Raw genomic sequence first — 27991 nt, 5'->3', positions numbered from 1 at the left:
GAAGCGGTGAAAGGACAATCAGCCTTACTGAAGGGTATCGTGTTATACCCTAGATGGCTGGGTTGTTGAGGTCCGATGGGCAGTCGCTCCATGTGTTTAATAAGGCTGTTCGAACGAATAATCCTGTTTTTTAAAGCCCTGGACACAGTTAATAAACAATAATTAATTGAAAGTAGTTTTATTTTTGTTGCCCATTTATAATATGTCTGAGCAACAGGCTGTAAATGAACATTATTTGTTTGTGGCGCGGCACCCCAGTAATAACAATTTCAGCTTTCCATAAAGTATTATGTTTAATTATATTGTAACTCAATAAATTCCTGCAATTGTGACTTATTTGAACTGACATTCATGATTCCCATAACTTGAGAATCGCTTATCAGATGACGTATTCTTAAACGAAGTATTTTAATCAATAAGATAGTGTTTAGTATTAACTCATCCTCCCCAATTTTTGTGAAAGTCTGGGGCTGCAGGACCCCTGGTTTTCAGACCCGTATTTCATTGTTAACATAGAATTCGTTTTTCGCGGTGCCACACGAAAGCCATGCACGCACAACCATAACCCAAATTCAACTGGTTCCCTTGCGAGAGTTAGGAGATGATATAGATCAAATAGCGAGTTTCTTGTCAGCTCTTCTGCTTTTCCTAACCGGTGTTCAGTAACATCCAGCCGTTCTCCATATCTTACTAAACCAGTTTTAACAGAGTTAGATTTGATAAGTGCCGCTTGTCAACAGTGCTTGGATAGAAGACAACAACATCAAGCCGTACCAAGAGTACAAGGAGCAGCTGATCAAATCCTGCAAGACGGCTGCTTTCAAGGACGCCGTCAATCAGATTGAAGAGTTCATTGAACATCCTGAGGTGCGTACTTAATATCTTTACAGGATTTATTCTAAGACGAAGAATCTCCCCCCGGTTTCTGGGGTACATTAAGCGGTAGATTATCTATTCAATGGCGTTTTTTTATATGAGTTTAAACGCTATTGAATAAATAAACTACTGCTAATTGTACCCCAGAAACTGGGCACTAGTCTCGCAGTTGTATGGAGCCTATAAGTGCGCAACGACTGCAGCTACTACAGATGCCATCCAGATCTTTTTTAACTTTTAAGAATTTGGTGCCTTATTGAAGAAAGTTGTACAAGTCTATGTGCAAGTGGTTTTCCCTCTTCACAGAGATGATGCGGCTTGAGTACAGTGCTTCACAACGTTTTAAGAAAAGTCTTATTACTTATTACATAGTGATATTTACACTGTCTTTATTTTATTATTTAAGATTATCTAGAACTTTCTTTTAGATCCGATTATGGACATTCATAAAAGCTTTTTCACTACGTTTTTTACCTGATAATGTGCCGCATAAAAACTCGCTCTTTATGCAGAAATAAACAAACAAACTACAAGTGTACTCCTTTTACTTCTCATTCCCGGGAAACCTTCAAAGAGATATTTCATTAATTTACTATTCCAGTGAAAAAGCATTTTCCAATACAACTACGTAAAATCGTAATCCTCTTAAATATAAAAATACATTTTCCACTGTAAAATAAACTTCATTCAAATGAATTCCTGGAAAATAGAGATGTTTTTATTGGAAAATACTGCGCTAGATATTGTAGAGCTTTTACGAGTGTCGGGTTTTTAATCCCTTTTGTTTTGTTACTGTTGTTATTTGAAAATATACCTGTGTTGTTTTCCAATAGTTCCAGTTCGTGATTAGTTTTTAGTATATGATGTACTGGTATTGTTTCATGGCGTGGTGGTTAGGTTAATATAACAACTTGTACGTCTTATGGGCTGGTTTACCAACTGAACAAATGACTCGACTGTCAATTACATGTTTAGTGTACTTTGCATGGGCACAAAAAATTTAGAAACTATAAGCAAGTTCAGTCAAATAAAATAGCCAAAACATCTGATAAATATTTACGTAAGCTTTTGGCAATGACTTTATAAGGATTACACCTGTTGGCTTTGTATGACTCGTCACCTCAAATAAATTCTCAAGATGTTCTTAGAGTTTTTACTTTTCAACAACCTTTACGGAATGTGTTTTTTTGGAAAGCAAGTGCATTGTTCTATTATTTTAAATCACACGAGGATTAAGTTTTAAATATCATTTTTATTTCGTCATGCTTGACGTTATGGGATGCACTGATCAGTTAGCTCGCGGCTACTTCTTATGTAACCTGATTAAAGTTACAAGCGAACCCATGAAATTAATACCTAATCGCAATAATCCCTGTATTATAGGATAATATCCATACAACGCGAAACTTAAGCACATTATACATTAGGTTCGTACGCAAAACACTAATGTATTATCCACTAATCCCTTTGAAGCCTAAACTTTATCAGCTTTGTACTAACGATAATTATGAGACAGAAATTCGGTGATCTGGACGACCACGGCCGCAACGCGGAGGAAGAGTTCGACAAGCTGAAGGACGTGATGGAGGAGACCGAGGACAGCCAGGACGAGAAGCCGGCTGAGGAGGAGGCAGCCGCTGAGACTCCAGCCAAGAAGAAGAGCGCCACTCCCAAGGTACAACACTTTATGGTTTTATATTACGTGCTTAGTCATTGCATGTGTGATCTATTTCTTTTTCTCATTTTCAATTTGTGTATGAAGGATTGAACACTTAACTTTTTTACCACGATTTGATATTCCATTTCATTTGTTAAAGACTTTCTGTATTCACTTGCACATTGTTTGTTTGATCATTTATTTTACTGAGACTACCGAATTATTAAGTCTGTGTCTAGCTCTTCAAGTGTGTGTCTAGTTCTTGTAGTGTGTGTGTGACAAGGACCTAACATCATGATTTAATCTTTAGATCATTACATTTTTGAAATGATGAAAGAGACAAATCTCGCACGTATGTGCACGTGCATGTGCACGTTTCATTTCAGCACTCATCGAATCATAATCATGCACGGCGCTCGAAGCACAATGTGCTATACTAACACACACACATTGGTGCTCCGCTACTAACCAAATGCATGAGGATCACAAACTGGATACTTGCATGGCATGTTCTCACACCATTTCCGCATATAACCATTCTCAATATTTATAGATACGTTTGGGCATTTCAAAGGTGAAGCCTATCAAACGGTCGTCGTCCGCCGGCATGAAGTCTACTCCTCGCAAGAAGACCAAGTCCAGTCTGTCGAGGTCTTATACTGACACGGATATGGCGAATGAGAAGCCGTCGATGCTCAATCATTCGTTCTCTAAGAAGTCCAGCTTGCTGCATCGTCCTTCCAATATCTTGAGACCTGTGAGTACTAGTATAGTATTTTATCTACCTTTTCTAATCGACACAAGTCTTCTTTTGGGGTGTAAGAGAAGACCAAAACCTTGGTTCATCACATCGACTAAGTTATTACTTATATCTGGTCGACTAGTCCTAGACTTGATGATTTTTACTGTAACTACATGTATGATTGAATTTAGAGTTGGTTGTTTATGCTCCTGTGTCACTTGGCTGTTAAGCCAGTAGAGTAATGTGGCAGCGGAGCACGGATTTGACTCCCGGACTGTGTAGGTATGTTAATATTGTGTAAGCTGTTGAATATCTTAGATTTTTCGTTTCAATAAGAACTTACCTGATAATGATTTCTGGTATTTGTTTGAGTTCAATGTCCGTTTTTCGTCAGTCAAAGTAGCGAAATGTTAATTAAAATCACAACCCTGCCTCCCGTTATGAAATAAAGCTTAATATTGTGAAATATTTCTCTATAAATTATACTATATCATTCAACTGAAATGTAAATAAATATCATTATTTGCTGTAATTATGATGAAAAGCCAAATTGAAAATCTGTGTATTGAAATTCCAGGTAATGCAATTCAATTCGTAGAATTTGTACTCGTATTAACAAATACCAGGAATAATATCGTTGAAATTAAAGTACGGTATTATATCTTGTTGGAATAAACATTGCGTTTCAGCTAAAGTTGAAACTAGCTTTGAATCCCGAATTCTGTCGGATTCACTTCATTTACGTATTACCTCGTTGTAATACTGTCGGGTTTTATAAAATTTAATGGCATATTTTTTTATTTTTTTTTATTGGATATTAGATTATTCTTTAGATTCTTTCTTAACAGAAAACATACCCTGATATGGTGAGCAGTGATAGAGGAATAGTCACTTTTATAATTTTTCTTTCTTTTTTAATGGATTGCTTTTGAAAGTATTGTTTCATTCAATACAATGCCCTTCGCCATCAAGAAAATGTATTAAAACGTAAGAAAAAAAGAATACAAACTATTAGTTTGGTATTATGGTAGAGATGGGCGTAAAATACAGACAATACTGTACGTGCACGTATACATCCGTGTACGTTAATGTGCGACAAATTCATAACAGAATGTCATCGTAAGCTAGCAACCATGGCCAGTATAATCTGTGCCAAAACGTCAAGCAAACAAGGGAAAATTCAAGACCGCGTTCGCAAGGGAGGAGACGTTTGCTCGGCAATGAGACAGTAATGGCTCAAATTTATTTACTTCAGACCTATTTAGATGACAGTACGCGTTGTGTTGTTTCCAAAAATACACCTTAAAAAGACCAGCGTAAAAACCAATGCTATCGGAACGCAACTTCAATATTTATTTTTTATAAACCTGTTGACCTGTAACATAGTATCGGCACTCTGAAATATTGAAATAGTAACAGCTAACGATCCGCTACTAATTGAGCCACAGTCGGACACGCTCGTGACCTTTGCACTCTCTATTTCCGTAACACTACATAGTATAATATCATATTCGAATCATATCATGATTTTAAAGTATTTTAAAATAACGTGATCAAATATTTACCTTCGTTCTTGCTTGACGTTTCGGCGCATGTTGCTCTGGTCGTGATCGCAAACTGACAAAATGTGATTAATCCTCAATCATAAAAACACCTTCAAAATACTTCTGATGAATCTATAGCTGCCCGAACTGTAGTTTAGGTCGTCACGCCGCTACCACTGAGTTGAGAGGTCGTGGGTTCGATTCCCACACGGACCAATTATATTTGTGCGATCCACAAATAAATGTTTCGGGCCTAATTGTACTTTAAGTCAGTTGTTTGTAAAAATCCCCGCGACACAAGAGATTGTGCGGGTGTTTATTAAAAAAAAAGCCCTCCCTGAAAGTCTATCACCAAAAAAGTGTCCGAACTGTGAGTAAAACCGAAGTCCTTTAGCAGTCGTGTATACTAAGTACCACTTGAGCTATCAAGACCTGAAGACCTCTTACCTCTATCCCCGAACCATAATTCAAATTCCATCTATATCGGTTCATCAGTAAAGCCGTTAAAGCATAACAGACAGATACATTTACAAGATACATCTCTATTTCCCAATTTCGCACGTCAAAGTGCGTCATGTATATACAACTACGTAAATACATTCCCCATTTCGAATACCAAAAGCTATCCCTTTGTAGGATTTACAGGCTATCAAAGGCAAGCCAATTTATACCTTGGACTATAGTTATAAAGTAGAATTTCAGCTACAGTATTAATTACTGTAAAACCAATCCATTTATTGGAAACGGGACGAGGCTCTATTGAACATTTTCCCAGAAGCCAGTGCAATTTTGTTTGTGTTTGATCAAACGTGTGGTTAAATAAATATGCGTTATACGGGGATGTTGTTGGATATTCAGGCACACAAATAATAATGAAGGCTTTTATTTATTTGAATATGTACCGTTTATTTAATGTGTAGTGACCTAGATTTAAATAATATTTCTCTTTGGGAATAACGATAATTTCACCTGGTTTAAGCCTTGTTGATTTTATTTCTGTCCACTCTGTGTCTGTGTTGAAAATGGCAATGAAATCGGTGGTAGAATTTGGTCACTCTGCTTAATGCTCTTCATGTTCAAAATATTTTATTATAGAAATAAGTCTTAAGAATTTTGACCGAGAACGATTGATGTATTAAAAAAAAACAATCAGGCATTCTTAGTTTCTTTCAAGGCTTGAAGGTGCTTAGTTCTAATATCACTAATTGGCCACCAATTGTGTCAGTCTACACAAAATGAAGTTATCTTATAGCTCGTATCTATAAAAACACCAGTTACTTAAAATCATCTTATTAGCTAACCAGGGTCTAATACATTCTGAGCAGGGCCAAAATGCCTTCTCATCTAATTACAAAAGGAGTCTAGGTTTCTAGAACAAAGAAAGAACTTTTTTATTTCAATATATTCAATCGTAATCTTCCGTCTTCCTCAGGAGACTCCACCATTGGACTTGGAGAATGTGTCCGAGACACTCCTGGAGAAGAACATCAAGGCGAGCCAGATGAAGTTCGGCTTCCTGGGGCTGGGCATCATGGGCAGTGGCATCGTGAAGAACCTGCTCAACTCCGGCCACAAGGTCGTCATCTGGAACCGAACCGCGGCTAAGGTAAGTCACATGTTTCATAACACTTGAATATTGATCCTAATGGACTGGAACATAGAGACTATATTTCGTATACGGATTGTTCGTGCTATCTAAGCAGTCACGGTAACGCTAATTGAAAAGTTCCGAGTGAAATAGATGTAAACATGTCACCGTCACGTATGTCTTATTGTTCGAGATTTTCTAGCAAGAGACTGGGACGAAATATTCACAGGTGCTTAATAGGTCCAACTTTTTATTCTTAACAGCTATTTTAAACTTAGACAGGTCGGCTCGTTAATGAAAAATCTTAATGCATTTATATATCAGACAAGAGTTCGTTTTTGGGCTAGTACAGTACAAATGTAAGATTCTTGAACTAACAAAAAAGATCCTAGTAAAATAGGACATTCTCGGTGTATGGGATGAGGATAGAACTTACATGTTTCGAGTTCTCGATTACCCGATAGCAATTTTACAGGTGGATTCGTATCAAATATCAATAGTATGACGAAGATTAGATCTATGATACCATTGTATTGTAGTAGTATTACGTGACTTATTTGGTTAGAAATTGAACATCTACGTCATAAACGTCGTTTCTCAGAGTATCTGATCTTATGTATATCGTGTGAACATTTTCCTTGTACTTTGTTACGAATTAGAAAGCAAACACATTCTTTGAAGAAATTCTTCTTTTCCTATGTTGCTCTTGTTTTGTTTTTGGAGTTTCAGAATCTATACTTATCCGTCTTTTTAAACACATTGAATGTAAATAAGAATTGATAATATAATTTAACCCAATAATGTCCCATTGCTGGGCAAGGGTCTCCCCCGTAATGAGAAAGGGGTTAGGCCTTGATTCCACCACGCTGGCCAAGTGCGGTAGGTTGAATGTAAAACAGGACAATATTCATCCTGACATTTTTTAAGTTTAGGCATCCTAAATTGAAACGTTTACGGCTTGCAATAGCAGTTCTGCAATACATTTTATTTCTTCGTATTTTTAGGTCCTTCCCCTGAATTAAATCATTAACAATCTGTCAATAAGTAAATTTTCAATTACTAGGTAGTATGACGTGATACTTTGTAGTACCAATTTATACAAACGTATAAATCTTGGTGAGTATAGAGTGCGTGTAGCGTGATTAAGTAATGCGATTAAATTAGCGGACGTGCGCGGTAAACGACACGGCGACGCGTCTGCTGGGTGTCGTCTTACATGCACATAAATAATATCTAACTGTGTAAGTAAATATATTTCGGTACAGGCTTATATAGACGTTGTTACTAAGGGCTGGGTATTTAAGTTGTAAAAACATTTTTTTAGTCTCATTTTAGGACTTAGTTTGAACTACTTTAAACTGCATAACTGGGTAAATTAAGCGCATTGATTTAGATCCTTCTTGAAACTAGTCATAGCAGAAGACTTGCAGAAAAAAATCTTAACTTCTACTAGACTAGAAATCTTTGATTCTCTTACTGTTTTAACTGTTTTATATTCCTTCGGTTTTTCATTAGGTTACCTATAAATTATTATTCTCATTACTATAGTCCTACACGCGACACCTAAAAACGCCACAGCGATGAACACAATCAGTCATTCTATCAAATTTTTTAGATGTTTATCAAGTTCAAAAGTGACGGATAATACTGGACAAAAGTATAATAATATTATGTAACAACATCCCCAGCCCCCTAACTTGTACAATTTCCGGTTTTTGCAATAACGACCAGATGGTGGTCATGCTGGTTGCACGACCATTTTTTACAATATCCTTTATAGGGTCTTTTTGACTCATTCAACTGTATAGAAACGAGTTAAGACCCATATGCATACTTGACCCATTTTTATTGGGCCAAGCGTTTATTTAAACAGTACTTTTGAAATGTTATAACTTGGTCTTTTCAACCACTTTTCAGGGTGCTATGAGTAAAAACGACTAAGACTGTCTTATCGAACCAGTAGAAATAACAAGAATACAATTTTTGCACTCAAAGAATATTTAGCTAAATATGTTGTGCTATATGCTTTTATGAATTCCTTTTGCTCAGGGACAAATGAATGTGTTTTTAAATACACTTCCTCAACACTTCTCTTAATAAGGAAAGGAGGAATGTTCAGCAATAGGACTACTGATTATAAAACCCTTTTTGTATCAATTTTATTACTAGCGAACATAATTGGCTACTGAAAACTTTTATCAGCTTATTGAATAAGTTGAAAATATATCCTTCTCTTTCTACTTAACTGTCTAACAAAGAGACAGCAATATCATTTAGATATGGACACTTGACTTATGAAACACCACTTATATTGTTTGTTCAGCAGTTTTGGTACAATGTTGGTATCATATATTTGTTTCATAAAGGTTTTTGCAAGATTTCTTATAGGTTTTGTGGTCTCTATTTGTTGATATTGAGTTTAGAAATCAAGAGTTTAATAGGACTTTTTATTTTGATTAGCAGTACTTATCATGGTTTTGTTAGATAGTTTTATTTCTGTTTTCTATTCACTCTGATTTCCGTTCTGATTGACTTGTTTCATCACCTTGTTACTAGGGATATTGATTTTGTATGTTTGAGTAGTCTTATTCGACTGAGAGGATGATTTAGTTGAGTTCTTATTTCAGTTTAGTATTCACAATCTATTGCGTTTGTAAGTTGCTGTCCTAATGAAACTTGAGATATTAGTCTGAGTTGTTGAAATCCATCTTAGCCTAATCTTAATCATTAACTAATCGTGCTTCATTCAAATCAACCATTAGTGATAAAAACGACAACGGTGCGGAATAAAAGTGTCTTTTTCGAAAATTATCAAAAGCGGACTCGGACGCGGTAAATATATACGTCCATAGAAAATATATTAAATAGATAATTTTATACCTGTGTTGTATCGCTAGACCAGTAGATATGAACTTACAATCATAGCTAGTGATATTTATTTATACTTATATATTCCACGAGTGATTACGTGTTGTTCGCATGCATATGCGTGCGAGATAATGTCGTCGTGCCAAATACAAATAAACATTTGAGATAAAATGAAAGTGTTTTATTTGTTAGGCTTCATTGTAACGTTCTAACGCTAATATAAGGTCGTTCAATTCTACTTTAATATTACAACAATTATATATTTATATCTATTATTATAATCTATGTTTTATTCGCAAAGTTTTTGTGTAAATGATTAAAAAATAGTGTTATTGTATGTAAATTAAAGTAGAACCTTGTATTTATAATTATACACGGAATTAGATATCAGAAAATTGAAGTCTGAAGATATGAATGTCTGAATGATTGTTCTTGAGAGTGTTTTCATATTTTGTAAGAATGGAAGTGAGTTATGTCATTGTTGTATAAACACATTAGAAAGTTTATCAGTGCAAGCTATTTTTAAAGTGTAGTTCGTATTTACCAGACATACGTACAGATAACACTAAATATACAATGTTCACGTTATGTAAGTAACGTGGTGTTTGTTATCTGTGTAAACGGGGATGTTTCAGTGTCGCTTAAATAATACTAAATCAGTACATTGAAAAATAATTTATTCTCCATGATTAGCGGTTTTTACTCTTGTTATATATTTAGAAAATTTTCAACAATATTTGTATATTTTATATTAAGAAACGTTATATAATATAATCATTGCTGGATTGTATTATTTGGCATATCACTGCAAGACTCATTACTATACATTCTGTACGACAGTTACAAAATATATATATCTTATTAGTTTAGAGATAGTTAAATTTATTGATACGCGTTATACTATACGTAGTTGTAGAGTGGATCGAGATGTATGTAATGTATGAACGATGCACGTGATGTATGTAATAGTATGTATGTAAGTATGTGTATGTATGGAGCAGTACAGGCGTTGAGATCAGAGGGAGCGAGCGCTCGGAGCGATCAGGATACACCAATGTACAATAACCGCGCAACAATTACAACAATACAGTAACAACTTTCTTATACCTCACTTTAAGTCGAACAAATATAAAATGCATAACTCTAAGAGTTTACCCTAAAAATACATCAAAATGGAAAATGATTGAAACAAACAGAAGTTATTTACAAGTTCTAATACCCACAGAACGCTTAATTAAACAGGTTCATTCGATTCACCACTACGAACTATCGAAGAACAGATCGCTTCAGTATACTCCTTATCGCCTACCACTAGAGACAGTTCGGAACGACGTCGCTAATGTAAATTCAAATCTAGTCTATCACAGCTCACTTAGAAGTACAAGCGGCCCGCCACCGCACTCACAGGCACACTCGGCACTCGCGGCACACTCTCACTGCACTCCCGCGCGGCGCTACACGAAGTGCGGGCCCGCGCGCGCCAGCGGGATGTCGTCGCGCGCCAGGCGGCGGCCCGCCACCGCGTAGATCTTGAACACGCGCGTCAGCAGCCTGTACTACAAGGGCGTGTCGCACTGGCCGCACGCGCCGCGCCCCAGCTCCACGGCCAGCAGCACGCGCGCCGCACTGTGGGCCGCGGCGTCGCGCGAGCCCTCGCCGCACAGCTCGGGCGAGCTGGCGCTGGCCGGCAGCGTGGCGCGCCGCCGCCCGCGCTCCACGTCGCAGGCGCCGCGGCCCAGCAGCGGCTCGCTGGACGGCTTGGGCTCCCGCTCCTTGTACTTGGCGTGGCGCGCGGGCGGCCCCTTGGACGTGGTCGGCGACGGGCTGCCGGGCGGCGTGGGCGACTCGGCGGTGGGCGGCGGCGCGGCCTGCAGCGGCTTGATCATCGCGAGCAGCTTGGGCGGGCCGCGCTCGATCATGTTGATGTGGATGCCCTCCGGGATGGGCGAGTTGCGGCGCGAGTTGACGGAGCGCTCGGTCGGCGTGTAGTACACGGATATCTTGCTCTCCTCGTCGAATATCGGGTTCGGCAGACTCGACAGCTTCTCGATCTTCGTCTTGAGGTACATGTCGATGACCTCGACGTCGGGGTCGAACGCCATCGAGTCGCTGCGGCCGCACGAGCCGCTGCGGCAGTTCTCGAAGTACAGGCTGGGCAAGTTCTCCAGCACCTTGTTGAGCGTCTGCTGCTGGTACTTGTAGGACTCCCGCAGTCTCAGGATCTGATGCGCGCTGAACTTACGGATTTTGTTTCTTTGGAATACGTAGTTCTCGCGCACCCAGTTCAACTGACTCGTGGAGTATTCCCGTACGCGTTTTACCTGTTGGCAAAGTTGGTTTTATATGACAATAATAGGTGTCGAGGGTCACGGCTACGTACAATTATATTACATACATAAATACACAGACTCGTGACAACATACGAAGGTCGAACGTTTGTTTAGTTAGATATCCAAGTTAACGCGGGTTAACAATACGCTCTTTTGACATGTAGGTCGGATTATTACTTAAGTTAAAGTTAATTGTAGTTTATGTCACGTGAAAACATAATCGCAAAGGCAATTAAAGTAATGAAAACAACGTTTTACCTGGTCGTAATACTGGTCTCTCATGGCGCTCAAGTGGTTGCTCCCGATGTCTCTAATATTGCGTAAATGACTCGCTTGAGTCGAGTAACTGTTCTGTATCCAGTCCATTTGCTGCGTGCAATTTTCTTTAATGCGATGAACCTGCAAATAGGATAGTTTTAAAATGTGTCTTGACAGTAGACACGTTACTTAGACAAATTACTTTTATGTATACTTACTTGTACGGCATAATTTTCTCTAAGTTTTTCTAACTGTTGCCTCTTGTATTGTTCGATGTTGTCGAGCATGCTAAATATTTGGCGGGAGCGCGGCGCATCGCGGTTCACGCACGTACAGCAGCTGCAACACGTCTCCAGGAGACGGAATCTGAAAAAACAAACAAAACACTTGTTAGACTTTGTACGAATACAGACAAGCATTTTTGTCAACACTATGTTGCGACACTTACCTATGGAATATGTAGCGCAGGGCCTGCACTATCAGTGTGAGTCCTAAGAATGCGGCGGCACAAATCGCGCCGCACAGTAAACTATACATCTTTATCTCGAACATAGTCATGGGGTCTATGTTGAGTACCACCTCCGCCGTCGCGTTAGCGGATGGGTTCGTTGCAAAGCATAAGTAAGTTCCACAGTCTTCTCTATGAATGTCCTTTATGAATAGTGTCCCGTCGTCGAGCACTCTCACTCGCGAATTTGCGTTATCTATAGGATGATAATACTGATCGTGGGCGACGCCGTGCTTGTGGAATATGTCGGGCACTAGCGGGTCGGCGTTCCAGTGATACACCATCCTTGTAGGCGTTATCCAAGTGATCGACGGAGCCGGGTTCCCCGCGAACTTGCACTCGAGCAGGGCGTTAGTCTGTAGTCTGTATAATGTGAGGGGACTGCTGGATACCAGCACTGGAGGCTTACAGTTCGTATGGTTCAAAATTCTGATCATATCGTCAGGGTAGGTGAGCGGGCAGCTCAGATCTGACTTTATAACTTCTTTTTTCTTCTCAGCCCAACTGGCGAACCACGCCATGCGGCAGTCGCACGACCACGGGTTGTTGCCCAACCACAGCTCTTGTAACTTGTCCAGCATCTTCAGGGATTGTGGTAGTGACAACAGAGCGTTGGAGCTAAGGTTCAGATGTGTGATAGTGGGAGTATCTTGGAATACAAACGTTTCTATTTCACGTAAAAATTCGTTATTTCTTATGATTAAATTCTGTAGAGTACTTAAGCCTTTGAAATTAGTGTTCTGTATTACTGTTAGTTCAGTGTGATCGAGGTAGATCGTTTTAATATTTTCGTTATTCTGGAAGAGCATCGGCGGCAATGTTCTCAGTCTATTGCCACCCATATTTAACCAACTTAGGTTTTTAAGATTCTTAAAAGCATCTTGTGATATGTTTTGGAACGGGTTGTAGCTCAGGTCGAGCTCTCTCAACTTATCAAAGTTGTCGAATAAAGACTTGGGTATCACGTCTAGTTTGTTTCTAGAAATATCCAGTTTTTCCAATTCCTTTAGGTTGACTAGAGCGTTAGATGTAATTTTGACTAGGCTATTATTATTTAGGAACAGTGCTTTCAGTTGTCTATTAGGATTAAAGTAGTAATCTACGAAAGTGGCTATTTTATTGTGCGATATATCCAAATATTGGAGATTAATCATCGGCCCGAAGACCTGGAATGGTATAACGTGAAGCCGGTTGTGCGACACATCTAACACCTCGAGACTCTCTAGATCGGCGAACGTGTAGCGCGGTATGTCGTCGATGAGGTTGCGCGATATGTTCAGGTATTTTAACCGGCTGAGACGAGCGAACAGGCCGTGCTCGGTCCTTTTGATTTCGTTTCTGCTCAAGTCGATGTACTCTAGCTCGACGAGTCCTTCGAAGATGGTTATTTCGAGGATATTGACTTTGGAGTTGATCCAGCTGATGTTGTGGTAGTTGAGGCCGGGCGGCAGGCCGGTGCGGCCGAGCCGGTTCTGCGGCGCTACGGCTCCGTCACAGATCAGTGTGGTGCTATTGCAGTTGCAGCCTGAGGGGCACTCCTCCCCCGAAGCTGCGCAAATTATTGCCAGCGCTAATACTTTGTGCACCCACTGCATTATATTATTACCCTCATAGTCTTATTTACTGTAACAATAGAAAAAAAATGTTCTAAGGTTCTATTTGTGTGATATGAACTCGTCCTAAGGTAGAACAGGTTATGTTTTGTGGTCTGAATCAGTCTGTGTGATGTTGTTGCATTCTATCTATAGTTATTTATACTTGTATGAATATGTTAGTGATAATATATTTTGTTTGGAATTTTAAAACTACTCTTTAAACGTGTGGCATTGAATAAAATATACTTTTACCCATATGTAAAGGACTGGTAAATTTATATTAGTTACAGTGTGTTTAATTGCGTTCTCGTTTAGAATAAGTATATAACGGTGCTATCACTTTATTGCAGACTCCGGTTTCGGTACTGTTACATTGCATGTTATTGTATTAAATAGTTGCCCGCCTAGACCTAGATTTCAAGGTTTTTTATAATGTAATTTACTCACTGCGAAAGTAGAGCACTTCCCGAAAGTGCTGTCCATGAAATACACATCGTAACACTTGTAATATAGTGTAATGTTCCCGTGACAACACGAGTTTGTTTTGTCGAGGATATCATCAAACTCGACCGATGGAAACGAGCTCAATGTTCATTATAAAAACACAACCTAACTAGTTACGGTTCATTAGTCGGCATTTATTGCCACAGACGCATTATGTCTCGCAATTGAACATAATTTAACAGTACCGCGTGCATTTTATTGGTGTTTTGCACCCTGAGCTTGTTGTAATACGTGGTCTCGTACAAACTACAAACGAACGTCTACATACCTACATCAGACTAATCTCTCTTCGCCGACACTCGCACGGAACACTTGTAACTAAAACCGACACACAGATGCAACCATTGACACGTATACTATATTATAAACACGTAATTCACCTAACACTCGTCCACATTTTACTCCAACTTGCATAATCCACGTTATTTTATGTTGACAACAGATGCGACGAAGCCAGCCATGCTCCGTTACGAACGTCTCGTACCTTCACCTGAATAACATTAACTCCATTGCACATTCACAAATTACACGTTTCCAAACATTTGTTGTGTATAATTTTATATAGGAATTTCACAATTAAAACGAATAAGCTCTGCGCTTAGTGATAAAAGAAATACACTGTCACTACGACGGGGGCCGAGCACTGAAAAGAAGTAAATGGCGGCGCTCTGCGTTGCGCGGCGCGCGTTCCTTGTCTCGCAGGCGCGCGGCGCACACCGCGCTCTCGCTCGCACTTTGGCCCAGTCAGCTGTGGGGTGCGGAGACGCCCGAGCGATTCCGATTGTAGGCGAAAGTGCTTTCGGAAGCGCGCCGTGTGTCCGAACACCGACGCATTCTTGCAAGTATTTCTTGGCTCTGACTGCGAGGGGACAAGTCTATAAATTAGGGATCCGTTTATGAATTATAAAAAAAACGAATACCTAGTTTACAACACACCTGCGGCGAAACGAAGCGCGATAAATAAAGGACGTTTCATAACGGACATTCGCTTGTAAATGCATTTATTGTTTATGTTCCGAGGACAAAGATGTTTTATATGTATTCAACGTAACATTACGACGAGTCCTTGCCATTAATTATTATATAATCATGTTATGGGGTACAACTTATATTACGGGGCTCATTTCGCAGTCGAAATAAATTTCAATAATCAAAATTTCAAGTTCAAAGGTCAAATAACGAGTAAACCGTAGCCGGCACCATAGCAATAACGTTTATAGTAGTTTTTATTTAGTTTTTTTTGTGAGTCATTCATCGTAACCAGACGGTGCGGTCGGACATTAGGCGGTGTCGTTTGCCAAAATAAAAATACGGCAATGTAATCTTTACATTATGAACAAGAAAGTCTATTTTATTATGTAGATTTGGCTGTTCTTTGTGTGTAACACGTGCACAGCCTAAATCTGTAGTCACGTTTATTACTTCTGACGCGATACAATACATATATATGATAGTCTCTTTTAAAAATGGTCGTTTAAATTTTAAGCGACCATATAATACTCCACTGTGATTTTCTTCGCGTATAATTTATTAAATAGTCCATGACCATCTGGAATAGCAGCTTTCTAAGTTGCAAGAGTTTTTAGAATTGGTCCACTGGGTTTTGAGTTCACGACTAACGTTTATAAACTTAGATAATTTTATTAATTAATAACTAAGGTTTAAAGTAATTAACTGTAACATTTTATTGCATATATTGATAAAAAAGCATGAAATAATTTCCTGTTTCGATGAAAATATAAAGTAGCTATTAAAATACATATTCATATTCAATTACTTTTCTTGGTATTCCAAAAACGGACTAGCTTTTCAGAGAATGGTGCATTATTTATTATAGCACGTAACTTTACTTTAAAATTACCCATTTTATGAATAAGTTATTGAAGATTTTTGAGTAGTTATGTAATTTAGAGCCATTTGGAACAGCAAGTTTATTAAAAATTGAGACCATAAAATAGTACCTAGCTGCTATTTTTTATAATCTAAGTTACCGGCAAACCAAGGACCTTTTATGTAAAATCTTTATATAAAATGGCACACATTTAGTTACATGAGCAATGGGAAGTACTATAGCGAGACAGATAAGGTATCTGATTACCGAGATAACTGGTATCCGATTGCCACAATCCCTCATTTATCAACACGATATAACTAACGGATAAACTTCCTTTTGTTACATATTTTTAACTGATACATTTTTAGTACGGGAGTAGTAATTTTTATAGAAAAAAGTTTCTATGAAACCGGAATGTAAACGATAAAAAATCCTCTAGATTATAAGTAGGTACTTTACTTACAGTAAAGTGTTTGTTTACATTTTATTAATAAGTACTCTCGTATTAATAAGTATAGTTTATTCATTTTATGTTTCGAACTCAAGTCTTCAGTGACGCGGGGATTACCTTAAATATTTGCACTGCAAGTGCCGTGAACGGCTTTACATTATTTACATTTTCTGTTTTAAATTAAAATATTGTTATAAGTTTGAAGCTACAGTGTGTACCTAAAGTTTTTTGTTTTCATTCCAGTTTGCAAGCAGCTGCTTGTAACTTTGTTTAAAACTAGTTTTGCTAACATTTCAAATAAATTGCACTGTTCCATTGCAGTTGAAATATGCGCGGTATTATTTAATTTTTCATACATACAAATGTTATCTTATATAAATAGTGAAAGATGAAATTTAAACAAAATAATGAAAAGCAAACGTTCGTGGAAAAAACCGGAGGGTCATTGCCTTGAACGTGTACAAAGTAACATTCGAAATTAAACGGAAATCTTTGCTTTGAAGTACAGTTTAATTGACGAACTTCACTAAAATAAAGATACGAAAATGTCTGATACTTATAAAATATTTCTTATTTATTTGCCTTACCTCATAGTTTTTCTCTCATCAAATAACTTAAAAAGAAAAGTGTGTTGTAAAGTGTTCGTACTATTCTACATGGACACTATATGAGTGCGCTCAGACATAAAACGATGTAGTTTAGTTTTTGATTCTCTCTTAAACAGGAATTAAGCTATGTGTTATGTACACTATAACTTGCCAAATGCTCGACATATTCAGTTATCAGAAGTCCTAGTTGTGTTACATGTTCATGATAAAATTTGATGTATAGCCCATACATCGAGATTTTATCGTGAGCTTCACAGTATAGGTCAGTTTACATAACTAACACCGAATTTAGTAACAGCGGATCTTTCATAGTGGAGATAAATGCCCTATTTTAAGTGTATCATTGTCCCATATTTGTAATACAATGCCTCAGGAAATGATAAGGTTCGCGTTATCAATGTTTTGATGTATTGCCGTCATTGCGTAGAAGGAAGCTCAAGTAAATAAAAGTATTAAATGGAAATAAGTTTTATATTTTTATTATTATGAATTGAGGTTTCTGGTTTTGGTCTTAGCTTCTTTTTCCGGGTAAAGTGCTGTTGGGTTTCTACAATTTAAATTTTTGAATTCTATTTCAGAGTTTAGGTTAAAATACAAGGAAATAAGTATACGCTTTCATGATTAAATATTGATATGAGCAAATGAGCAATTATATGTGAATATTAGGCATATCTGCGTACATTTGCGTAAAACTAGCGTGATATTGCAAAACAAGGTTTTGTAATAATAATAATACAGGACAAATACTGCAGTGAAATAAAACTGCAGGATTGCAAACCTTGGTTCGACGCTATTGATTCAAGCATCGCATTAGATTCTCCTGAGGGAACTCTAGAAAATGCGCAGTTAATGCCTGGAATGTTCCGTAGGCGGTGGAATGTTCCAGCAAATCGAAAGTTTACATGTAGGTGGAGGTATTTAATCGATTAACCGACTGCCTATATTTAACGAAACCTTATAGTATAAAACGGATTTATGTAACATGTTAGCTGAATTATCGTACTATTTATAAGTTGTGTAATACGTCATTCATGGTGCTGTTAACATGTGAAAATAATTCGGAGGCCTTAGCGCGTAAGGCTCGCATCCATCAAATATTTACGTCACACGGTTCGGTGCGAAACCCCGCGGTCTGTAATGTTCCTCACAATTACTAGGTATGTGTTTATTGCGGACTTGAAACATTCAAGTAAATATATTACCGTTTTATTTAGACTGTATCGCTGGTTTAGTGCTCGCTGGAGAGCACTGGAACGGCTGTTAGTGTTTGGACATTGTTCTGACGCGGTTGCCAAAGAATTCTTAACGGTATGGACTAGGAAATTCTTTTGATCTAGACCGGGTTAGTCGACCTTACATATCCGAAATTTTACTTAGGACTGCAAAAATGCTACGTCCTTTTTATAGAAGTAATGGAAGGAAGGGTCTGCTTTTCACAGATAAATAGACATTTTTTGAGTAAATCAGAATAAAATATAAATAAAGTTCTGGAAATATACAACTACCTAAATTCAGACTTATTTCACGAGTAAAAAGTTGGCAGGCTTGTTCTTTCAACTTCTGAACATCGCCGCTGTAACAAGGTTTTGTAAACGTGAATGTTAACAACGCTACACGGCCTATTCTATCTATAAGAAAATGCAGATGTAATAAAAAGAAAATGTCACGAATGACGCGCTACAATCCCATGCAGCATGGTTCTCATAGTTGTACTGTACACGTCGCGTCGAATCACCGCGTCACAGAGGCGGATATGCACCGTCATACGTCCATAGTGCGAAGACAAAGAGCATCTACAATAGCACCCCGACGAGAGTGAAAACGGCAGAGGGATTTTGCGGATTTGAATGACAGATAGAATTTTGGAAGGACTATCGTTGACCTTAATGACACCATATCCAAATAGAGCAATGAAATGACATGGGCGCGTTTTGACACCCAGCTAGAAATGTTCTTGAGCTAGGTATAAGTCTGATGTTGATTGAGCTTGCGATTGAAGTAAGCGAAGATCTTATGTAATATACCTAGTAAGAAGTATTTTTTTACCTCGTTTACGGGAAACCCATAGATAGATATTAATGTAAATTGATAGAAGGTATCGATGGTTTCCCCTATTATCTACATTACATATTTAAGAAATAAGTGAGTAAGTATTTCTCTGTTACTATCAATTATGAATATTTTGACACGTATCAACTATCTTTTTAATCATACATCGTGAAGGGCGTCAAGTAAAATCACCTTAAACACTTTTATACCTGCCAAGACGAGGGTATTAGCATTGTCTTGTTTATCTGCCTTGTGTACAAAAGGCATTAGTTTAATGTACAATGCGTCATCGTGGAGATTTGCTAATTTTATATTTAACCTTGCCAAGCAATGGAGAGAGACAGTTCAATCGTCATCATGTAGTTATGTAAGCTGTTGAACTATTCCGAAGGCTTGCGACAGTCACCTTTTATCCTTCGCTTGCCGCCTACGTCACTGACTTCGACCATTGAGAAAGGATATTGTTATGATTGATATCGACATTACATTTAGCATTCTCTGTATTGAGACATATTACTGTCTTCAAGACCCATCAAAGTTATGCATACATTCGTATCTGCTATAATAATTATATGACCCTAGGAGGAACTTAATTTAGTCACCAGCAGTACCTAAGTGCATTTTTGTTTCCCTTTATGTCCTCGAACTGTCGAATAGATGAGGTTATTTCCAAATTGAAAATGTCCGTTCTATGGAATACTTCGTACAACAATTCCAGATCGCTAATGGTTAAATAATGACTGGCTATTAACTAATAGAACACGATATCGGATCCTCCAAGCTAGTGTAGAGTAAATGAACAGTTTTCCTTATTAACTCTAGCAAAAGACGTGAGACGTGGAATCTAATACTGTTGACTGCTATAGTACTCGTCTACTCAACATTTTATTAGTGCAATATGCTGAGTGCATTTCGTCACTTATATTTTGATGGAATAAGTAGACAGTAAAAGTAAAATTTGTTTGATACATTTATTGACGGCATGCAAAGTCCCCAACCCGCACTTGGTCAGTGTGGTGGACTCAAGGTCTAACCCCACCCTCATTTAGAAGGAGACCCTTGCTCAGCAGTGGGACAGCAACAGGCTAAAAAATGAGTAGACTGTTCCTTCATGAGTAAGTAATACATTTTCGTGGGTCGTTTCTATATTTGAGTACCTAGTTATCCTGCAGTTTTTTTACGTTCCGCTTGACCCGGGTTTTGATCCCGGTACTACATAATCACCAGCTGCGTCGACAATAGAATTAATAATGTTAATTATATTCTTAGAATGCTAATTGCTAATACGTTGGTTACGTGTTAATCATTCTAAATAGAGTAATTTGCTTATGTTTTTTTCCAGTAAATACAAACGTAATACACCTACGTTTTATCAGTAATAGCATTTCTATGGGTCATCCCTTGAGTGCAAAACTTATCGGTGAAATGTGGTTCATTTTATAACCTTGGTATTTACTTAGAAAATTCTTCATATCTCAGAAACTTGGTCGCTTGGGGCTTCCTCACTTCACACTTTCTCAACTTGACCTGCTGAAGTCCGCAATTTATCGTAGCTTACCGTTACCACGAACTATCGTAATACGATCGACCTTAACTTCTCGTCTAGGAAGTCTAGCTATAATGCTTCTAAGTTTCGCCATTCGCTTTATACAGGCGCCTCTAATTTGTGACTCGTAAACGTCGCAGCTATATTGTATTTATGTTTATTAGGTGACGAACAAAAATAGCGGGTTATCGCGAGCCAAGTGCTCGTGCACTGATTGATAAATGAATGTAGCAAATGTTCATTGTGTTGTACACAAAGTTTATCTCAAAGTAATTTTGTTTTAATTGAAAGTACTGAGACTAAATTACATTGATGTATTAATATTCTAACATTACTTGAAAACGTGTTTAAAGAATCTAAGTTGAAAATGAAATAGGGTAAACTTAGATAGTGTAACTAATTTGAAAGACTGAACGAAGGGAGATTAACAATAGGATTTATTTGGGGTGCCTTGAGGGGCTCAAGCACACAATGATGTAATTGACGATATCCTTCAAAAAGGACAGGTGCGAATTATTCTTTACTGGTAGCTGTACTTTTATCTGTAAGACGAACTTTGAAATTAAATTAAAATTAATGAAAAACGAAACTTTCTACAATGGCGCTTCATTTTTATCATAATAGCAAATAACTATCTATCCTTCTAACTTACTTGCCTAGTTTCATTCCCAATACATAATCCCGTGTATGTCCTAATTCCACTTACAGTTGATATCGAATCTAACTACAAGTGAGTACTGGTTTCAATAGACTAAACACAAACCGAATCGTTTAGCTCCATTCAGATCGCACTAACTTGTATTGAATTCGAGCAGAGGATGTGCGACCTTGCCATGTGTTGAGTGAACGGACTTTGCGTTAGACAAAACATGTTCGTAGCACTCATGTACATGTTACATATACATACATACGTTTGAATATCAATCGAATCGAAGAAGGAATTAAGTAGCAACTCTTGTGAGGAAAAGATGTACAACAATATTGTACCGTAGTATATAGTTGTCATATTATATTATAAGCATACGAATCACCTTCTAAATATTCCTTCGGGTTCTGCTAAAGTTTAGTTAATCATAACCTTTAATTTTTCAACCGCTTTAATGACCCGTTGCATTATAATATTATGTGCACAATCCGCGAGTTTAAAATCGTTAAAGGTTTAATTAGTTGCACAAACCTACATTTTAGTTTTACATAGTGTAAAAAGAATGGTCGCTTCTTGCGGCTATCGTATTGAACGTATAAAACAAGAAAAGACACCATCTGTAGGTTAATAGAATATGTATAACAAAGTTCATGCGATTTCAAGCCGTGGCAGTCGACTAGATAAATACAATGTTAGTAAATAAGAGCATATTATATTAGGAGAACTCATTTATAATTATCTTTATTTAGACGTTGTTTTGGCAGCGTCTCTTATTTACTTAGCAACACGTGTAATATCTGCTTCAAATATTATTTGATAAAAGCTTTCTGATTACCGTTATCGCACTACTTTGAGCCAATTAAAATATTGTGTAATCGTTTATTAAATAAGACTCAATGTGGAATTTCTGTCCATTCGGTTAGAGGAAATTTCAGGCTTACAAAACCACTATATTGGGAACTTAGATTACATTCGAGTCGTTAGCAAATGAACTGGCTACTAGTATTACTATGTTACAAATAATTCCATCTATTTGACGTTTTCAGTTTCAGCGAATTCAATTGCCAGTAGATTCTCAGTATGGAAATTAAAATTATTCATTGTAATATACGTATTACGCTATACAACGAAACTTTGACTCCACGCCAATTTGAATGGTATTTCATAACTGTAGAGGCCTAAATCGCGTGCTTATAACACATAAAACTTAACATTCTAGTCCATTTGCGAATTCATTACAGAGACGGCTCTTTTCATTAATCAAATGAATTGCTCTGTTAGTATAACTTTGGGCTGAGCTCTCGAAAAAAATCGTCACCAAAACCGGACGGACTTTCGTCATGCTTCAATTCACGTGGTGTTTTGTCTCGTTCTTAAACTGAAGGTGTGAAAGAAACGGGACACTGGTCATTAGCCGGTCTATAAATAATGCACACGTGAGTTTCCATTCTGTAAATCACGAGATTTCCTTCTTAGGATGTTGTTTCTGCGTGGTATAGACGCGGGTTCATGGACGGTAGAATTTTAACTGAGCGTCTGTATGCTTCGGTGGGCAAGTAAAAAGACAGTCTACGTTGTTGTCAATTAAGATGATCGTTAGACAAGCAAAGGCCTTCGGGCGGAACAACTTTGACACTAGGTTGACTACACACGGAAGAAGTTCATGGATACTTATAGTATTATTACTTTACATTATCTTAGTACGGTTAAGTACAGGAAATTGAGTGTCAATAATATAATAAATTACGTAAGTGTTACAGAAATAATTGTTTTGACATTATTTGAAGGCGAGGTGGCACGTGACAAGTTTCCTGTTGCGATATCAGTTATCCAAATAATTTAATTAAGCTGCTGTAGTAGTTTCGTTTATTCTTGATTTCGTCAGTAAAATCTAGATTTGTACAGGAAAGATTCTATTTAACATCAACAAAACATGCTTAGAAATACCTTGCCCTTAATACTTCATTCACACATAACTCTATATGTTTGCTTGCCGATAACAAATGCGTGCACCTGTCCTATTCAAAATATAGTTATATATCACTACGATGACTAAACCTTTCATCGTCTAACAAGAAAGCCAAGCCTGTCGTTGAATATGCATCAAGTATTCATTCATTTCTCTTAAGGAAATTGTCTAGAAATAAAACGCGGAGAGCTGCCAAGTGCCAACACGCGTATCTGCGCGGGGTCAAAGATCGCTATATTACTGATAGTGATAATGTATTGTACGCTAGTATATTGAATTAAATAAACTAGATAGCTAACTTGTATGTACGACTGGTGAAAAACTTGCTACTGAGTACAGAAAAAATTGCATTGAGAATAAAGAGAGATAAGATTTGAAATTGCATTAAGAGTTTTGTTCATGAGACTCAGGATTATGCATAAAACAATGTTGCGTCCTTTTCTGATGCGTGTACAGAGACTACAAAATATGATATTGGGTATATTTCTACGATATTAAGTAGGGTAATTCCTCAATTAATATAAAACAGTTTATTAACAATTTATGTATCCCTTAACACATTACATTCCTTCGCTTAATTTCACCTACCCTTGTAATAAAAAGGGGTGGAAGTTACCAAGCACGTTGCTAATGGAAGTTCAAGACCTTTTCCCCTCTCTTTTCAACCTTAAAGGTGAGAAAGAGAGGTGTAAACTAGTCTGACTAGACACGTGAATGCGATCTTGGCCTTGCCTTGAAGGGCTTCCAACACTGTCTAATATTACTGTATTGTTTTACAAGTGTGTTGTGTTCAATTAGATTCATACATTTTATTTGAATATTGCAGAAAATACGCAGAATTTATCATTTAATACGAACTTTATGATCTCAGTACAATTTTCTCTTAATTTTTAATACTGGTAAATAACACGTTCCCGCTTCAGTAATATAAAAAGCGACGATATTGTTCTATACAGATGAATTTCTACACGAAATTCCGGTTCAGACAACGTTATGAGGCTTTTGTGTATATGCCTGGAGTTCAGTAATGTGCCTAACAATAGCTTATTTTTTCATTATATCAGATCATAGACGTATTTTTAAAACATGCAGCTTATCTCGATATACCGTTTAAATTCGTTGTTGTTCTCCTTTTACGAGTATAATGACAGTATGACCTTTTAACTTGCGTCTGGTTTTCTAAAAACATATCGTCCATTTTGATAGCTAGTCTTAAATCCAGACTAGCCACTAATAGCTAGTAAATATGATTTATCTGTATTGAAAGTGTTTGTATTTTACATAAACATAAATCAGTCTAAGAATATTTAGTGATGATCTAGCCTGAATTAGACCAGATCTGTGGTGAAGTGAGTGAGTCAATCACCAAAAAGCGGCTGGTTTTAAAGAAAGATAGTTTAAGACCTAAAGTAATCGGATTATTGATAAAAAGTCACTTATGTAGAGTTGTGGAAAAATTATACATGCATTGTGTAGATTAATGTCTTTGCCGAATCATATCTTGAACTAAAAGAACAAAAATGCATGGTCATGGAACTTGCTCCGGTAAAAAAATTGACGGCGCACGGTGGATCGAAAATCGGCTGTAGAAGACATAGGATCTCGATGTCGTGAATGTTATTTTTTTTGATGGAAATGTATTCTGCTGATCATTACTGTTCTACAAAATGTCATATGACGTAATTCTGTGCACAAATGGAAGAGTTATAATTTTTTCAAGAAAATTTTGTATGGAGCTGACATGAAAAATGAGAATATCTCTGGAATCGCAAGGTTGGCCGTTATATCCTTGCACATTGATATAGTAGTATTTATTTGTGAATTTTTGACATACTTTATATTGCGGCATCACTTGCGATTTTTTTTCTAAAAATCGTCAAAATTTTCAAAAAAATTATTTTGTTTGTGATACATTTTAATGCTTAAGTATGACTATAACAAGTGTAATTTACGATATATTTTATGTTTAGACCAAAACGTTCTAAGAAATCACAAAATCGTACTACTCCTCCTCGAATGGTGTTCTCTGAACCTCGTATAATTTTTGTTTCGGGCCTCTGAAGCTTCTTCCGAAAGACTTCCAATTGGTACAATCGCATTTACTGCAATTATGTCCCCTCCGTGAATCAACAATTTGTGGACGGTTGATGATATGTAGTACCCATCATATAGTTCCATGTATTTTACAGCGGTTGTTATAGCGTATTCGTTAAATTATGGCACGTCTACAAACTCTCCAGATGTGATAGCTCTCAGAATCACAGCAAATCTGCGTATTATGTCTTCATCTAATGCAATGATCATCTTTGAATCATCTTGGACGAGTTTTTTGTGGATGCAATAACTCTTGATGGCCTTTTCCTCTAGCAGGCCACTTTTTGAAGTCGAGACGATACGGTATGTGTAAAAATTATTCCATCACATTTATGCGGGCATGAAATGATGATAATCCGAATTCATACACACCAGAAGAAATGGTTTTTGACGCAATGACATCTAACTTATTCATTTATATGGTCTTAGCCAAACACATGTAGCAGGCCACATTGACTTCACTTCTTTGTTCATATCCATACAAATTTTGCGATCAATCATCGTCATCATTAATTGGTGACTAATTTTATGTCCCTGACATTTTGAAGGAACGAGAGCTGCAATTTTTTTATCCATAACGAGAGCTTCAATATTGTTATCCATAGAAGTTTTTTCCTTTATGACCACTTCTTTGGATGCTTTCGAAAAACTAAACTGGAGTGGAGGGTAATACATAGGTGGGTAGGGTTTTGGATTCACCCATACGGTATCACCGTCAGCTATCAACCTTAATGGAACCAAAGAGGTCATAAGTATGCTGGAATCATCTTGAACACTCTCTATGTTTTGCTTATATCTACTTTGATTAGATGCACTGTCTAATCCCCAGTTTGATATTAATATCATTTTTTTATCCTGTCGTTACAAGTTCGGTATTTGGATTAGATGAAGGCCGAATACGCAGGTTTGCTGTGATTCTGAGAGCTATCACATCTGGAGAGTTTGTAGACGTGCCGTAATTAAAGAATACGCTAACAACCGCTGAAAAATACGTGGAACTGTATGATGGGTACTACATATCATCAACCGTCCACAAATTGTTGATTCACGGAGGGAACATAATTGCACTAAATGCTATTGTACCAATTGGAAATGTTTCGGAAGAAGCTTTAGAGGCCCGAAACAAAGATTATACGAGGTTCAGAGAACACCATTCGAGGAGGAGTAGTACGATTTTGTGATTTCTTAGAACGTTTTGGTCTAAACATAAAAAATATCGTAAATTACACTTGTTGTAGTCATACTTAAGCATTAAAATGTATCACAAACAAAATATTTTTTTTGAAAATTTTGACGATTTTTAGAAAAAAAATCGCAAGTGATGCCGCGATATAAAGTATGTCAAAAATTCACAAATAAATACTACTATATCAGTGTGCAAGGATATAACGGCCAACCTTGCGATTCCAGAGATATTCTCATTTTTCATGTCAGCTCCATACAAAATTTTCTTAAAAAAATTATAACTCTTCCATTTGTGCACAGAATTACGTCATATGACATTTTGTAGAACAGTAATGATCAGCAGAATACATTTCCATCAAAAAAAATAACATTCACGACATCGAGATCCTATGTCTTCTACGGCCGATTTTCGATCCACCGTGCGGCGCTCCTAATCTCATATCAGGCTTCCTAATCGGCTTTCCAGAAAAGGGTAGAGTTTTAAGTATGATCAATTCTTTGTCTTATACATTACCTTTAAACAAATCATTATTGTATGCAAGATAAATTGTCATACAATGTCATAATGTTATATGTTCGTTCTCATATAGAGTATATTAACTCCATGTACGGTTTGACCCGGCTCTTATCTGCGAGTAATGTTAAATTGTACTTGTATAGCAGATATTAATTATTATTTAGTTTCGAATTTATAAATGTAATTAAAAATACATGCAAAATTATGTTTTGTTTTGTCGTATTTGTGGAAGTTTTTACATAGTCTTTCAAACGTAATTTTTAACAAATAGAGGTTAGACGCGCTACAATAAAAACATTAATTTATTTAACTAAGTTAATTTTAAAACCTTGTATCCATAACTTCAGTCTTGTTTATAACAACAAAACAGACATGAAACATCAAACTGTTGACATCAATTTATATAAACGACCATTTTCCTCAATCAAAATCATATTTAGCCAATTTGTATAAAAGGTAATTTGGGGCTTACCTATAGACCTGATATCAGTGTTTACAAAACACTGCAATCAAATACAAATATGTATTCTGTACATCAGATTAGGTTTAATCTCATCGATAATGGAGAATGTATACTAAAATGAGCCTTAAGCTTATACGATTTAAGCTGATATTCCCATGT

At 37.1% G+C, this 27991-nt stretch overlaps 2 protein-coding genes across 7 annotated transcripts in view; one reads left to right on the top strand and one right to left on the bottom strand.

Annotated features, from left to right (window-relative positions):
- The window catches only part of Ndf (Nucleosome-destabilizing factor), a 75400-nt gene that overhangs the window by 12851 nt on the left and 34558 nt on the right, over positions 1 to 27991 (top strand). For 2 of the 3 annotated variants that reach the window (XM_076126314.1, XM_076126313.1), the window contains exons 4-7: positions 741 to 867; positions 2393 to 2551; positions 3087 to 3290; positions 6252 to 6425. In XM_076126314.1, coding sequence (XP_075982429.1) covers positions 741 to 867; positions 2393 to 2551; positions 3087 to 3290; positions 6252 to 6425 — 664 coding nt within the window. The remainder of the gene's footprint in view (positions 1 to 740; positions 868 to 2392; positions 2552 to 3086; positions 3291 to 6251; positions 6426 to 27991) is intronic. The other variant, XM_076126315.1, reaches the window with a different exon arrangement.
- On the bottom strand, positions 10700 to 15153 carry LOC142980741 (uncharacterized). 4 transcript variants are annotated; one of them, XM_076126309.1, is made up of 5 exons: positions 14743 to 15153; positions 12312 to 13994; positions 12082 to 12229; positions 11864 to 12004; positions 10700 to 11596 (listed from the first exon to the last, which is right to left on the bottom strand). In XM_076126309.1, the coding sequence occupies exons 2-5, from the start codon at positions 13964 to 13966 to the stop codon at positions 10832 to 10834; spliced, it is 2709 nt and encodes a 902-aa protein (XP_075982424.1). In that variant the 5' UTR covers positions 13967 to 13994; positions 14743 to 15153; the 3' UTR covers positions 10700 to 10831. The 4 variants fall into 4 exon arrangements, with proteins under 4 accessions (XP_075982424.1, XP_075982425.1, XP_075982423.1 ...); XM_076126310.1 differs by having other exon boundaries at positions 14851 to 15153; XM_076126308.1 differs by having other exon boundaries at positions 14739 to 15152.

This window comes from Anticarsia gemmatalis, chromosome 18, assembly GCF_050436995.1.
Source record: "Anticarsia gemmatalis isolate Benzon Research Colony breed Stoneville strain chromosome 18, ilAntGemm2 primary, whole genome shotgun sequence".
Lineage (NCBI taxonomy): Eukaryota > Metazoa > Arthropoda > Insecta > Lepidoptera > Erebidae > Anticarsia > Anticarsia gemmatalis.
The sequence above is the reverse complement of the archived record's forward strand: the minus strand, read 5'-3'. Positions and strand labels throughout refer to the sequence as shown.

Coding starts and splice junctions, on each gene's coding strand:
- LOC142980741 (XM_076126309.1), bottom strand. CDS start 13,966: ATGCAGTGGGTGCACAAAGTATTAGCGCTGGCAATAATTTGCGCAGCT. Junction 12,230..12,311: donor CTGCGCTACATATTCCATAG/GTAAGTGTCGCA, acceptor TTGTTTTTTCAG/ATTCCGTCTCCTGGAGACGT. Junction 11,597..11,863: donor GAGACCAGTATTACGACCAG/GTAAAACGTTGT, acceptor CTTTGCCAACAG/GTAAAACGCGTACGGGAATA.